Genomic DNA, 14,254 nt, shown 5'->3' on the forward strand with positions numbered 1-14,254 from the left:
TGTGTCAGCATCTCCCACTGAAATTAAACATTACCAATAAAACCCCCTGATGAATCATGCTTTGTGCCACAAGCATCCCCCAGCCCATCTCTCTGCTCTCCCCTTAGCTTGGCCTTCTTTGCGCTGCTTTGCTTTGACTGTAAGTGGGTTCAGGGCAGAGGCCTCGTCACTGCATCTTTCCACGTCACACCCAGCCCTGACACTGTCTGAAGAGGCCACCTTGCTACCTGAATCCATCACAGCTCTCATTACAGCCTCAAAGGTACCAGTAATGCCACAAACACCTTTGATGGGAAATTCCACTGTTGCTCTTCCAGGAGATTCACAACCCTCCTTGTAAAGGAAAAACATCCACTCACAGATGCCTCAGGGACTCTATTGCTTCACACTGCGATGTTACAAACCCAGAAGAGGAAGTATATGATGACGCTGAAAGATTCTGACCTTGTGGGATCTCTCCGTGACATTCCCAACTACAAGGCTGATCCCAGGGACCTGGGCTCCTCAGAGCCCAGCCTGACAAGATCCGTCTTGCAGACAGGGCTGCTTTGAGTGAACACATAAAGTTTGGCTCTGTTGGGGAGAGGGCTGACAAGGGAGCCAAGACAACAGACAATACCAATTCTTTCAGAGTGAAAAAGCAGAAGAAGAACAGGCATTTCAGGGAATGCTCCAAGTGGGTGGAAGAAAACCTACACAAAGTAGCCAAAATGTAGTTTGAGTAGCAAGGGAGGGGCATTAGGTGGCAGGATAGTCAGTCGGCTTAAGAAGGATGAAAGAACTTGACTCATCCAAAACTAGCCTGGACAAAGTACTAGAGAATATGCTGCAGGAGAGTTGATACGGGGAGAATCGTGATGACCTAACAGGACATTTCTACCCTAGTGTAAGTTTCTCCCAGTGTCTCCTTCAGCAGCGAGGAAGAAGAACACAAAGGGATAATGCAGTGAGGTTTTGGGGTGTGTTTGGGGAAGATGATAAACTTACTGGAAAAGTGTTAGCTTAGATTTCCTATACTTGCTCAAGAATTTGGGGGAAGCCACCCAAAAGATTCTGAAAAAGTTTTTCTTGGGGTAGATGCATAAAACTGCTTTGGAGAAGAGCAGGTTGTAGTTCTACACAACTTAAACCAGTTTGTGGGTGTTGTCCTTAAACTCACCATGCTAGGCATAACACATCTATTCAAGTTTGGGGAAACTAAAAATCAATCCCTACCTCTTCAAGAGAGGACTCGACCCATAGTTGCCACTTACAAGCGAGCACCTCGAGCATCAGAGTAGCTCTTTCAAACGTTGCTTTGAACCTCTGCTGCTGCCATTATGCCAATGTGCATAAATGATTTAACATGTGGTATAGCAGAGAGAAGAACCAGATGTGCTCATTTCCAGGGGAATGTCCTAACTCTACCGGAACAGAGTCATTCTCTTGTGCTCTCTGTCTCTGTGACTAATTCAGTGTTTTATATGATGTGGAACAACTCCAATTGGATGAGCTGAGGAAGAACCAAAATACCCTATAGTTGTGGTGCCCATAAAGCCAAGAAGTAGAAATAGGGGTTCAAATAAAAGGAAAGGAATAAAATAGGAGTTTCTCGTATCCTACGTGAGTGTTTTTAAATATTGATTAGAGAAGGCAAAACTTCTAAGAACTCCAGGTCCATTCTGCAAAACCAGATTTTTCTTTTTTTCTGTTTTTATTGAAGAAAACCTTCTATTTCTGGTTTCATTCAACACAAAAGGATTTTTTTTTCAGCTTTTGGTCTCTTTAAGGCTTTTGTTTCAGCAAAAAAAAAAACTGAAAATATTTAAAGATTGGGCTCAGTCTGATCTTCTTTCCCAGATTTTTCACTTACGTTGCCAAACCAAAAGAATGGATCGTCCCCCATGACCCTGCTCACAGTAATCCCCCCCACCCCGCCGCGACTGCCAGCATAGATAGCGCATGTTGATAGCTCCTGAATGCTGGATGCTTCCCACAGCCTCCATGTACCTATCCTGCCTACAGGCACATTTAACATTTTCTATGAGAAGTTTGACCTTGCTGTCCTAAGCCTCAACTTATTTTTCCATGCTGGATGCCTTGTTTTTGATTTTTTTAAAAGGTTTTTAGGGGAAAAGGAATCAAGTTATCTCAGAGAGGTATTTTGGAGAAAGTTTTTTTTTACAGTACGAACAAATGCGTATGATCATTTTGTTGCAAAACGTGAGAACTACCCCTTACGAGGAGGACAACACAGATTAGCAAAAAAGTGCTCTGGAGGTCAAGGGAAAGTCTTTCTCCCGATCATGAAAATGCTTTGCCAAATCAGAAGCCTCTGAAAGTCACTGTTTGTCCATAGCCTTACAGAGAAAGGCAGAAAAATGTACTGAAGAGCCCTTCTTCATTGAGCATGTCCCAGCCCAAGACAGCTCGGCTCCAAACACAGGGCAGAGGTAGCCAGGGAGTAGTTTTCCCTCTGATCATTCCTCTGAGTGGCGAGAGGCACCAGGCACATCAGGACTAAAGGCAGGGAAACTCTCCAGCGCTCTCAGTGTTTCTGCTGGAAGTCAGGCTGTGTGGAGGAGGAGGAGAAGGAATTTGCCAACTTGAATGAAGGGGAGGAGAGGAAAGCAGAGACAGGCCAGGATGAGGGGAAGACAGAGACATAGAAAACCAGGATGGAGGGCAGATCAGAGGCCAAAGCCGGAGGCGACACAAAGGGCAGGGAGACTGGAGAAGAACCCCATTTCCACAGCCTCAGCATCCACACGCTGTCTGCTAGACGTTGCGAATCTACTGGCACAGGAGGCGAGCAAAGAGCGTCCTCCAGCAGCGGCTGGTGCCAGAGGATAATACCCCACTGCTGCTGTGAGCTCCTCAGCTCACGCAGAGACACAGACCTTGTGCTGAGAATCGGAGGGTGCCAACTGCAAATGAACCATAGCCTCCATCTGCCTAACAGGATTCGTTCCGAAACCAAGTAATTACCTGGAAAAAACCCTCTACACTCAAAGACCAGCGACATCGGGTATACAAAACTTTGGAAATGGCTGCACGGGGACTGCCTGCCCCATGCTAATTTGGCCCCAGCATATGTCTGCTGAAACAAATCTGTAATCACAGGATCACCTGCCGTTTTTCTCCCACAAGACCTCTGCCCTGCTCAATCCTCAGGATGGTTCTGCTCACTGAATGCAGCATTAGTCATTGTTTCTTTTCATTATCATTCATGTTGTTTCCCCATTCCCTCCTACTCTCTTCCCCTTTATTTAGTACGTTCCATCCGACTACTGCCAGCATGGATTACACTGGAAGTACCTAATCTTACTGTCCTTACTGCTCTCACAAGCCTCTGACGTGCTCAGCCTCACATTTCTGTGAGGCAGGGAAGCGCTCCTCTCCATGCAGCAGATGAGGGAGGGAGACTAAAAGAAGCTAAGAGACCTAACAAAGTCACAGAGAAAATCTGCAAGAGCAGGGAGCTGAACATGGGTCTTCGGCTCCCATTCTGACCCCCCACCCCAGAGAGATCCTCTCTCCCTCCTGACCTGCAAGACAAAATTTTAATCTCTTCCTGAAATTGGTTCTGGTGTTCATCTGTGGAGCTGGAATGCTTGGCAAGCACTGAATTAATCTTCACAGGATGACTGGAAGAAGGTTTTCGTGACAGACGGGGGGAAATTAGTGAAGAGAAAACCAAGTCTGAATGTCCACTTCTTGCAGGTGCCCATCTCAAGTCTTGCAGTTCCTCATTTTGCAGCCCACTCAACCCCGCAGGGTACAGGGGTACCCGCAGAGGAATTCCTTCCACCCTCCTCCTGCTGCTGGGAACACAGATCAGACCTCAGGTCTCGAGCCGGCCACCCAGAAAACAAGGAACACAAACTCACTTGCCACCTGAGACCATTTTAGCTTGAGACTCTGGAATAGCATTGAGAAAGAACAGAGTAGTAGGGGCAGGGACAGGATCCAATTCTCCAGGGCAACATTTAACAGGCTTTGCCATGAGACTATTGTGATTTTTCTGCAATTACCTGCCTCATTCACTACACACCTTCTAATTTTGACAAACAAACGAAGTGGAAGTCCTATAGGCAAGAGTCTACTGTACTCCACTCTCCTGATTCATCCCCCAAACATGCTGCATCTTTGTGCACTGAATGAGGCAGGCAAGCTTTGTAAAAAAATATATACGATCCTTCAATTAAATACAGTATCAAAATACACGTGTAACAGGGGCAAGGCTAAAGTGCAGAGATATTTCTTAAATTCTGTGTGCTAGATTTTGCAGTTAACGAGGACTCTTTAACTATAGGTTTGTTTTTACTGCACTGCATTGGCTTGTATGTGAGAGTCTGCAGCAATATCTGATGTGTAACATGCACGTTGCACATGATCAAAGACTTGAGTGTCATCTTCTTCCCTAGAACAATGACTGCCTAAAGCAGCAGGAGCAGAAATTATCTAAAGGTAGTGTTAAACAAACCTCCTTCTCCCCTCTGGGGAGAGTAAGCAGTCCAGGTGAGCAAGGTAGGAGGGGAGAACAGTCTGCTTTGTGCTAGACAGGCAGGGAGCTCCACATAAAAGCAGAGGAGCTTTGCAGAAGCATGTCCTGACTCCCATCACTGGAGACTTAATGATGGTAATTCCCAAAGGATGATGCATACTGACAGGCTTTGACACAAACTACCCCAGGATAATATTAATATGTATTAAAGGCTCAGGCAACTTTATTGGGACAGGCTTGATCAGTAACACATTTCAACAGAGTGTCTCTATGATCTGCCGGAATATAAGTAAGGGAGGGAGGGAGAACACACGCACAACCTCACCTTGCTTTGGGTAGGTTTAGAGACAAACAAGGTTGATCTGTGATGAATTGCATGCTTGACACAGCTCAGATGTTGGATGAAGAGCCTTGGACACTCCACCACAAATACGAATGTCACTGTGGGGCAGTTAATGTCAGTCTGTCTGTATGATCAGCATCTTTAACTCTTGAACATGGGGCCAGACACCTCCTGCATAGCCTTCTCTGGGCATCTGGAACATCTACCCCTTGGAAAGGAGAGGAGAGGTGCTTCGGAGGCAGTGTGGGGGCTCTGCTGTCACAGCACTGGGGGAAGGGGGAGTGGAAGAAAGAACCACAGAAGCCTTTGATCATGTGTAATGTTAATGCAAGTGTTACACATCAGAGACTTTGCCACGGTAACTAGCATATAAACAGGAGTCTAGTGTTAACAAGGAGGACTTCTTGAATATGTTTGTACATTTCTGAGTCAAAGCAATTTCCCTATTCAACAATACATGACACAGTGGAAAAAGTTCAGAAATAAACCAGCCTGACATGCTTAGACCTTTAATAGAATTTAGCTTCTTAGAACTAATTAAATGTTACTTAAATGAAAAAAAAAAGAAAAGTCCAAGTACTTGGGAAAGGTGCCAGTTTGACAGCTCTGGAGAATGAAATAATCTAATCATCCCCAGAGCATGGGCAGCAGCAGGACAGGCTTCCCCTACTAACATGCCTTGAACGTGACCTGGAAAGACTGTTCATAGAAATGGTGCATACAATCTCTGTGGTCTAATGACTCCTTGCCTTTTCTGCTGAGACTGCTAAAACAGCTCCTGCCGAGTACCAGCTGCAGTGGTGATACGGACACCTGTCTGGTAGGAATGGCGCCGGGACCTGCCAAACTCCTGTCATCTGCTAACCCTCCACTGGAGCCCAGTGACTCAGCTCATTGCTCAGCCTGGGCAGCGGGGGCTGACAGACCGTGCAGCAGCTCTCCGGCCTGTCCCACCTTGGACACGCTCCACTCCAGCCCACGAGATGTAAACAGGAGGTACTGTGTTTAGTCTGCAGGTTTGGGCTTTCACTGTACCAAAGCTCAGGCTGAAGAGGAGTCACTCTCTGGCTGCTGCAGAGTAGAGGCCAGGATTTTTCAGGCTCTTATTCCTCCCCTAAGATAGGGAAAAAGTCCACAGGAGGAGATGCCTGCCATCTCTCTTCCTCTCCATGGTTCCTCCATTTACTCGTCTTTGCAACAAGCCTCTGCGTTGCAGTGATCCGCTTTCAGCCGCCAACTCTCCTTGGAGCTCATCGCTGTGCCTGGGGTCCCAAGCGAGGGAGGAGGAAAATCCTCTCTGGGCCTTGCTGTGAAAGCTTTGCGGAGCTTGCCAACTTGGCCAGCCCAGGCTGCAAGGGACTAAACCAAACACAGCTCGCCTCCTTGGAAATTTTATATACTACAACTACTTTTACTTCTGAAGTAAAGCCACATGAACCTCCCTCCTCCGCTCCCAACACCACAAGGGACTGCTGAGCACGGATCAAGCCTCCCATTGCATATTAAGCCAAGAGCCTCAGACACTCCCACATGTATCTCACACAACCGGGTGCTCCTCCTCTTGACCCAGGCTGCTTTTAGCCTCCCTTCCTCCACCACCCTGTCCGTCCTCCTTCATTCTCATCACAGAACGGGGCAGGAGCCAGCAGCAGAACTGGTCACATCAGATGAGAAGATCCAATACATTGACCTTGTGTAGGAGACAAGCAAGGGAACTTGCTTCTCCCTACCCCTCAGAAGCCAGCAATTCTCCATCTTTCTCTCCCACCTACTCCAAAAAACTTCCATAATTTTCAGCAGGCATGGAAGCAAACAGGTTCATAAAGGTTAATATTAGTTACATGTCTGAATGGTGACCTAAATATTGCCATTCTTCACTGTTTAGAGGTTACCTGTCTACTCCACACATCAATACATTTTGAGATGTGATGTAAACGCAAACAAACACTCTTAAGTTTGGAGTTAACACAGTCACAAGATCCTGTGTATCATGTGTTGGCAAGCACAGGAACCAACAGCAAATGACCCACCCTTAAACCTGACCGTTTGCTGTTAATCATTACAGGAGTGTTGCACTTTCCAGTCAGTACAATCAAAGCACGCAAGCTCTTTGAAAATCCCTACACACAAGATGATTCTAGCCAAGATCAGCTACTTTACAAGTCGTACAGATTTCAAGGTATGATGTCCTCCAGACGTATGAATATGGGCAGTGGAATGCCTTGAAAAAAAGTCACTGGAAGGCTAACGGCAACACTGCAATGCTAAAACAACCCCTGCCTTACAAACAGAAGGGGAGGTAGGAATGCCACAGTAACAGTGAAGGCAGAGATGTACTGCAAGGATATAGGGCCTCAGAGATGGGCTTTTCTGCATAAACACATTCCCCAAAGGTTTTTTCTTTTTGCATTATGTTTATAACCATGAAGAAATTCAAGGTTAGAATAGTGCTACGCCATCAAATCACTAGCACGTCACTGCTCCATAAAGCTGATCCTCAACACCAAGCAGATAGGGAGTTTCCAAAGAAAATCTGTGATACAGAAAAAATCTGGGTGCAGAAAATGTGTGGGTGCTTCAAGCAACCAGGAGCTTTTGTCAAAGAATCAATAGGAAAGAGGTAAAACTGAGAGAAGCTGTGCTCTCTGTGCTTCTATCCTGTTAGGGATGATGTAAAACTGAGATCTTGGCTCTGTAGGATCACAATCACAGAGCTTTCTAGCTCTTCCGCCTTGGCTCCATTCTTGTTTAGGTCATTCCACTCTGCCTCCCCAAATTCCTTTCTGGAAGAAATTGAGAATAAATACAGCCTGTAAAGTGTTCGCTGACTCCAGGAAATGGACACTACCGTATTCACAGATGATTTTTGAACTTTCCAGCCACTGCTTATCAATTTGAGTTCCATTAATATAAATAGTAACAGTTCACCATTATTTTTTGAGTCCATAATTACTGAAAATATTACGCAAGAGCTATGAGAGATGTTGCAACAGAAAATACAGGTTAGTTACACTTTTAAACCACATAAGCCCTTAGCGGGATCATTTTTAGGACACAGCAAAAGAGGAAGGGGGAGAAAAAGGAAGGAGGCTCTCTCACTTGTAACCAAGGTCCGTGTGCTGCATATGGGTGCTCTTCTGTAGCAAAGGCTCCTTCTACTCCCGTTGATACAAATGTGATTGCTGTATCCCCTGTAATACTTTTATATGTAAAGTGCCGCCCATGTAAGAGCCTTCCCCTGGGGAATAAAACATATGCACGTGAATTGAGAGGGTGTGAGCAGCATTCAACAGAACGGTGAAAATATGTGACTATAGCTTCTGTCATCAGCATGGGAAACCATTCTGAATGCAGCAACTATTAATTTTTCAGGAATATATGCACGATTTGCTCCACAAAGCAGGTCACAAGCCTCCTTCTGAGGCAGGGAGTTCCCCCTTAATCTCAGGGCCTTGTTACATAACTAGAATACATCTAAATCCCACTGCATGCCTATCCCCATGATGAGGTGCTGATATGTGTAAGGGCAGGGGACTGCCAGTCCTTCAGCAAGATGAAAACTGCAGAAGAGAATCCAGACTCCACATCATGTGGGAATGTGAAGATGCATTTCTAAGCAGGCTCATCGGTGGGGCCAAACTTAACCTACTGTGACAATGCCTAGTAATCCATTTCCCTGGTGCTTGACAAATGTAACCTGTATTACTTAAGCAAATGCCTAGAAAACATACATACATGACCATTCATTCAATGCTTTCCACAGGGGAAATCATGGCTCTGGTATTTAGGCTCACAGCATGTGTGACACGTATGCATAGCTTCCAACATGCAAGGGGGAAAACTTCAGGTGAGGTATATAGCACCTAACAGAGTCACAGTTGCTTGATGAGTTACTGCTGGTCAGCTGAGCTGTGGTAACTGATCAGGACAGACTGTTCACACATTTGTGATGTAAAATAAAGTATGTTTCTGTTAACTATCCCATTGGTTTCTCAACAGGCACAGGCGAGTGTGCACCTGCTGCTGATAATTCTGATACTACAGACATGTAACTCATTAAGCTAAAGTAACTCAATCACCTGCAATCATTTGTCTCTACCCCACCATTCATCTTTATGTTAAGGACCACATTTGCCACAGGTATTTTTAAAAATAGTGCTGACTGAAACTGCGGAAACCTAGAAAAGTCACTTACAGTGGTATGCACAGCCTGAACTTTCCAAAGACAATGTGTAGAGTATGCACGCAATGTTTTGTTCCTTCAATCATGCAAGTGACATAATTTGTCTAAAAAACACACTTGCATGCATAAACTGACTGCAGACAGGCTTTGCACAACCACTTGTGTCTGAGTCCATAAGCCAGAATTAACAACTTAAGAGTTTTCTTTGACATAATACAGTAAAACATCCCTTTTTATCACAGAGTTGCCAGCATTAGACTAATAAAAAAATCCCTATACTAACCCTGTCCTATTTCAGCCCTCAAAATGCACTGGAGGACATAAAAAGAATGAGAAACAATCTTACCCCGATGAACACACATGCAAAGAATCATCTGTTTCTAATGTGTTTTGGCAAAATATCTCAGCGCTGGCCTTTAAAGACCCATTGCATGCATATCTGTATGGTGAAACAATGCCACAAGGCAAAAGCGGCATGTTAGCACAAGCTGAGGAGGAGGACGGCTTCACTCACCTTAGACAGAGGGGAATGAGAGCTCCGGACTCCTGGTTAAATTTCAGGTGTACGCTCTCCAGCTGTCTTGTGCGGATTAGCTCATGAGGAATGATAGCTGCTGAGCTCTCGCTTTCTAAACTGTCCTTACGGCTTCTAAGAGAAGAGACAAAATGCATATACTTAGGATCCCAGTGCTGCGTGCTATTTCTGCTGTGTTTCAGAGCGATAGTGCAAATATTGAAGGACACAGGAGAAAACTGTTATGAAGACACATCTTCTGAGTTTTCATCACCCCTACAGAGACGCAGTCTCCCCCAGACTACCGGTCGCAGCATGCAGCTCTTCACCTTGATTTGATGACCTAGGATCTGAATTGGTGCACACACATGATGCATCCCTTCCCAGCGTACAAGGAATAAAATTTCTGGCAAGAACTGGAGCAAAACTACACTCTCCAAAACCCCAACCACTATAAAATGGCTTGGAAGAATTACTATGTGTGCCCTCCCTCCTGCTTTTGCTTTATCTTCAGGATTTTTTAGGCAGTGGCCTGCAGGAAAGAGTTGTCCAGTCCTTTGTGTCCTTGCTCAAATATCTTTGAGGTCTGAGGCATCCCTACAATTGTGTCCAAATCATTTCTTTCCACAGTTCAACCAAAAGGTTTTGAGAACACTCCATTTCCACCAGCATCAAGTGTAACAGCCAAAAGATGGACTCTACATGTGATGAGTAGGACATCCACAGGTTGCTTTCCCTTGTAAGTGGGGCTGCTTTAAGACAATGCAGCTTTGCTTTCTTATTTATTCATTCATTTCTGCAAGGCCAGCATATTGTGAAGCTATGACTAAAGGTTATGTTGTTACATGATTAGGAACTTTGCCAGACAGAATCCTGGTATATCTCAAAATACTTGACCATAAACACTTCATATGTTCAAAGAACATCATTGTAATCCCTTACTTGATAGTCCAGAACAAAGAATGAAGGACGAGGGGGGCGTTTACAATTTTTGCAGATGACATGGACTGATGTGATGTGTCTGATAAGTGATTTATATTTTTGTGACCTGGCGTTCCACATGAACTTAATAGAGGTAAGACTATGTTAAGATAGTTTCTATAGTACAGAATCGCCAGAGGAGGGGGATGGGAAAAGCAGGAGGGAGCTGAAACATGCCATATTGCAATGTGGTTCCATCGTGCCAGACAGACCAAAAGCCAAACAAGGCTATCAGGCTGTGGCTCCATTTGGGAACACAGTTAAACAAGCCTGGATCCTTCCTCCACCCAAGCAGAGCCATCTTTAACATACATCTGTAAATAATTGTCAAGAAACAGTTTGACCCTCATGAGCTGACTTAGATCACACCTCTACTTGATTTTACATTTGGGTGCTGTCCCAAAATTACTCCCAACCACGACACACATAGTAATACAGTTCAGCGTGCCTTCCAAAGCAGATCAGCCTATTGCATCTGCCAGGTCACCTAGTCCCAGGTGAGCTGCTGAGCTGCCCACTCTGAAATGAGGATACAAGCTAAGGTGATCTCTCACAGTGCCTTCCTGCAAATACCCTGCATGGCCAGGTCAGAAACATGCAGGAAAAAAAATCAGAGCAGCTCGGCTCCCTGCAAGATAAAAACTGTAAAATGTGTCCCTTGTTCTGCCTTAGCACCACACAAAAGCAATAATGGATCCAGCAAGGGCACAGTAGATCAGGATACAGCTTGTGCATGGGGTGGACTGATGGACTGAGTGTCAGTCAGCAGAGTGTCAGTCTGGTGGGTTAACCCTGAAGCAAAGACACAACATGCTTTGTAGTCTATAGGTGGCACTTAAAACTATGTTTAATCTACTTCAGCAAACATTTTATAGCTCTTTGTAGGTGGGGTCTTCAAAGACTGGAGTGGGCAAGCATTTTGCAGGCTGATTACCTGAGAAGTGCAGTTACAGTTGATTAATGATCAGTTGACCTTAAGCTAAGCTTTGCCTCAACTTCCTTATCAGATCTTATATACACAGTGAGCTGTGGGAAAGTCAGCCTGTGGTCTACCGCTTCCAATCGTTCATTTATCAATCCCTACCAAAAGGGTCAGCCATTAGCAACACATGATTTTCAAGCAGGCCATAAGCTTGTACTTGTTAAATGCAGTTCCAGAGTTTACGCACCCTGGAGCAGAGATCAGGAGTTTTACAGCAATGTTACTGCTACAGACAAGAGACTGTGCCCTTCTCACCTGGACTGCCTCAGTGCGCCAGGCACATCCCGTAACGCAGCGTCCCAGGCAATTGCTGCTGTAGGTTCATGCTTCGGAAGGACAGACAGCCGCAGGACAGTTCCCCATATCCCTGGGCTCCAAACCCCCCCGAGCTGAAGGTGGATTTTTAGGTTTCCACCATGCTAGCCAGTACAGCTGCTAGCACAATGGGGCCGCGGTCCTGAGGGGAAACAGCCTCCGGTTGTTAATGCAATAATAGGAATGACGACAATATTCTGGAGGCAAGGGGCAAAGCTTTCTAAGTCTTATTAAAAACAGCAAATGCTGTTTGTCATTACACGCTCAAGAGAAGATGTTGACTAATGTATAACTATCAAACGGAACTGTCATGACTTTAAGGCTGTCAATAATTATGACTTCACATTAATAAGTAACCAGCCCTTCTGTCAAAAAGGTGAAGGAGTGAAGCAAAATGGTAGTTAATACTTTGAATGACATGAAATTATTAATCCTTTCCACAAAACTTTTCCAAAATAGTCACGGTCTCTGTGTTTCTTGTTTCACTTTAGTGGAGCTCACACAATTTCAGCTATTTAAAGTTAATGGCGAAACTCCAATAGCAGAAACCAAATAACCTTCTGTCTAAGCTATACCTTTCTAAACCAGAGTTTTGTGTGGTGGGCACTGCTGGACATGTTGTGGACTGTGCATAAAACAAGGCCACAGAGCCATCACTTTCAGACTCTGGAACATGTTGCATGACACAGGGACTCAGCAAGACCCATTAAAATTCTCCCTTTGGGAATGGAAATCCTTGTGCTGACCCTTCCGAAGGGTAATGGCCCAGATGAAGGGTCAGCAGGACTTCTAGGTTGTTATTAATAAAAAGTTCATGTCGTAACACACACTGCCATCCACAGCTTGTAGTTTTCAGCCTCAGAAGAAAATGTAGAAAAAGTTTGCTTTCTAACACTAACATCCCTCGTTTTATGACTGTCAGTTACCCGTAAGCCTTTGCTTTCTCCACCCCATCACCAAATAAATCAGCAGCAAAAGCCAGTGGAGTTTTATTTGTTATGACTAAGATCTAGCTGACTATCACGTAAAATGTTGCAAACTTTGTCTATTCCAGATTTAATACTTCATCCAACCCACACAAAAAAATTCACGTTTCTCAGTGTCCAGAAAAAACAAGTCTGCAAAAGCCAGGGCTGCTGCATTAGGAAAGGCAGTAGATTTAAATGGAAGCAGCATGCCGGAAATGCCCCAGTTTAAGGACTGCACATCTCGTGTTTTGTGAAAATAGAGGGGAGTTGGAGGAGATTAAAGCGCATTTCCCTCTGATTGGGAGCTTGTGGGAGGTGTAAACGTGGGCAGTTGTCAGATTAATTCTTTAGAAGATTACATTCTTTTTGTTTCTTTAAAGCTGTTTGTAGTTGGGTTTGATGTCTCCTGTTCTGGGCAAGTGTATTGCTGCAGTTACCAAGGTGACTTTAGCTGACTTTCAACTATTTTTTCCAGCTTCGGTTTCTACCAGTAGTCTGCTTCTGCGCAGAGGAGAGAGGAAGAAAATGATGTTTGTTGTTTTTTTTTATTTTTAAATCTCGTGAATGCTGATTAACAGTCCATGAACTTAACCAAAGCCATATTTGATTTTTTTTTTCTTTTTTTTGGTGAGAGTGGGGTGGTCAAACCTTTGGAAAGGTGTCCCATGTGGCCTGCAGCTTCCCCAGACCTTCGTCAACAGGGAGAAACGGCCTGAGGAGACTACACGTCCCAGCGTGCTGTGCTCCTTCTTGATGTGAGCGGCCACACGCTGGAACCTGTAGCCTCCCAGGGGCCCTCTCTTTGTATTAAAGATGAGGGTGGCTGCAACCTGCTTAATTTTATGCCAATTAGCAGCAGCCTGTGGGGATCCTGGAAAATCACCAATGCAATCACTGGGTTGCACAAAGTTTGGATGTCCCCTCCTTATAAGTCATGTTTATAACAACCTCTTCCCAAGCAACCCCACTGGCAGTTATTTTATGGGATTCAAGAATAACCAGGTTGATCGGATTAAGAAAGGTTTATTTATTCTTGCATTTGCGTTTTGGTTTATGATCAGAGCACTTGATCTCATGGATCTGTCACGGAAGGAGGTCTCAGTTTCCTCCCAAGCTCTGTTGCTGACATGGAGCATCATTTCGCTGCATTTCCAAGTTACGCTCCCAGGTACCGAAGTCACAAAGGACACGCTGTTGGAAGCTGGCCATGGCAGGGGCTCTCTGTAGGAGTGGGTGCCCACTGCATCACTAACCTGAGTTACAGTCACTGCTCCTTGCTTCCTTGGTACAAAACCCAGCACCGTGAGTTACCAAATGCAAACCGTTAGTGCAAACTTACACAGCTGGGAGAGAAAGGTTGGACCACTTTTTTTTGTTCCTTTCTTCCCTTCCCAACCATGGCTATTTCAAACCTCCTCACTCCCTAATGAAGATATGGTCAAAGAACACTTAAGTGCCAGCAATCTTCCAGTGTCTTTCCCA

General features: G+C 44.9%; 1 protein-coding gene across 1 annotated transcript in view; it reads right to left on the reverse strand.

Annotated features, from left to right (window-relative positions):
* Positions 1-14,254, reverse strand: part of SUFU (suppressor of fused homolog (Drosophila)) — an 85,518-nt gene that overhangs the window by 8,984 nt on the left and 62,280 nt on the right. Inside the window, exons 8-9 of the mRNA XM_009575076.1 lie at positions 9,527-9,661; positions 7,929-8,067 (exon numbers count right to left, since the gene is read on the reverse strand). Coding sequence (XP_009573371.1) covers positions 7,929-8,067; positions 9,527-9,661 — 274 coding nt within the window. The remainder of the gene's footprint in view (positions 1-7,928; positions 8,068-9,526; positions 9,662-14,254) is intronic.

The sequence above is a fragment of the Fulmarus glacialis genome, unplaced genomic scaffold (genome assembly GCF_000690835.1).
Source record: "Fulmarus glacialis isolate BGI_N327 unplaced genomic scaffold, ASM69083v1 scaffold3813, whole genome shotgun sequence".
Classification (NCBI taxonomy): Eukaryota; Metazoa; Chordata; class Aves; order Procellariiformes; family Procellariidae; genus Fulmarus; species Fulmarus glacialis.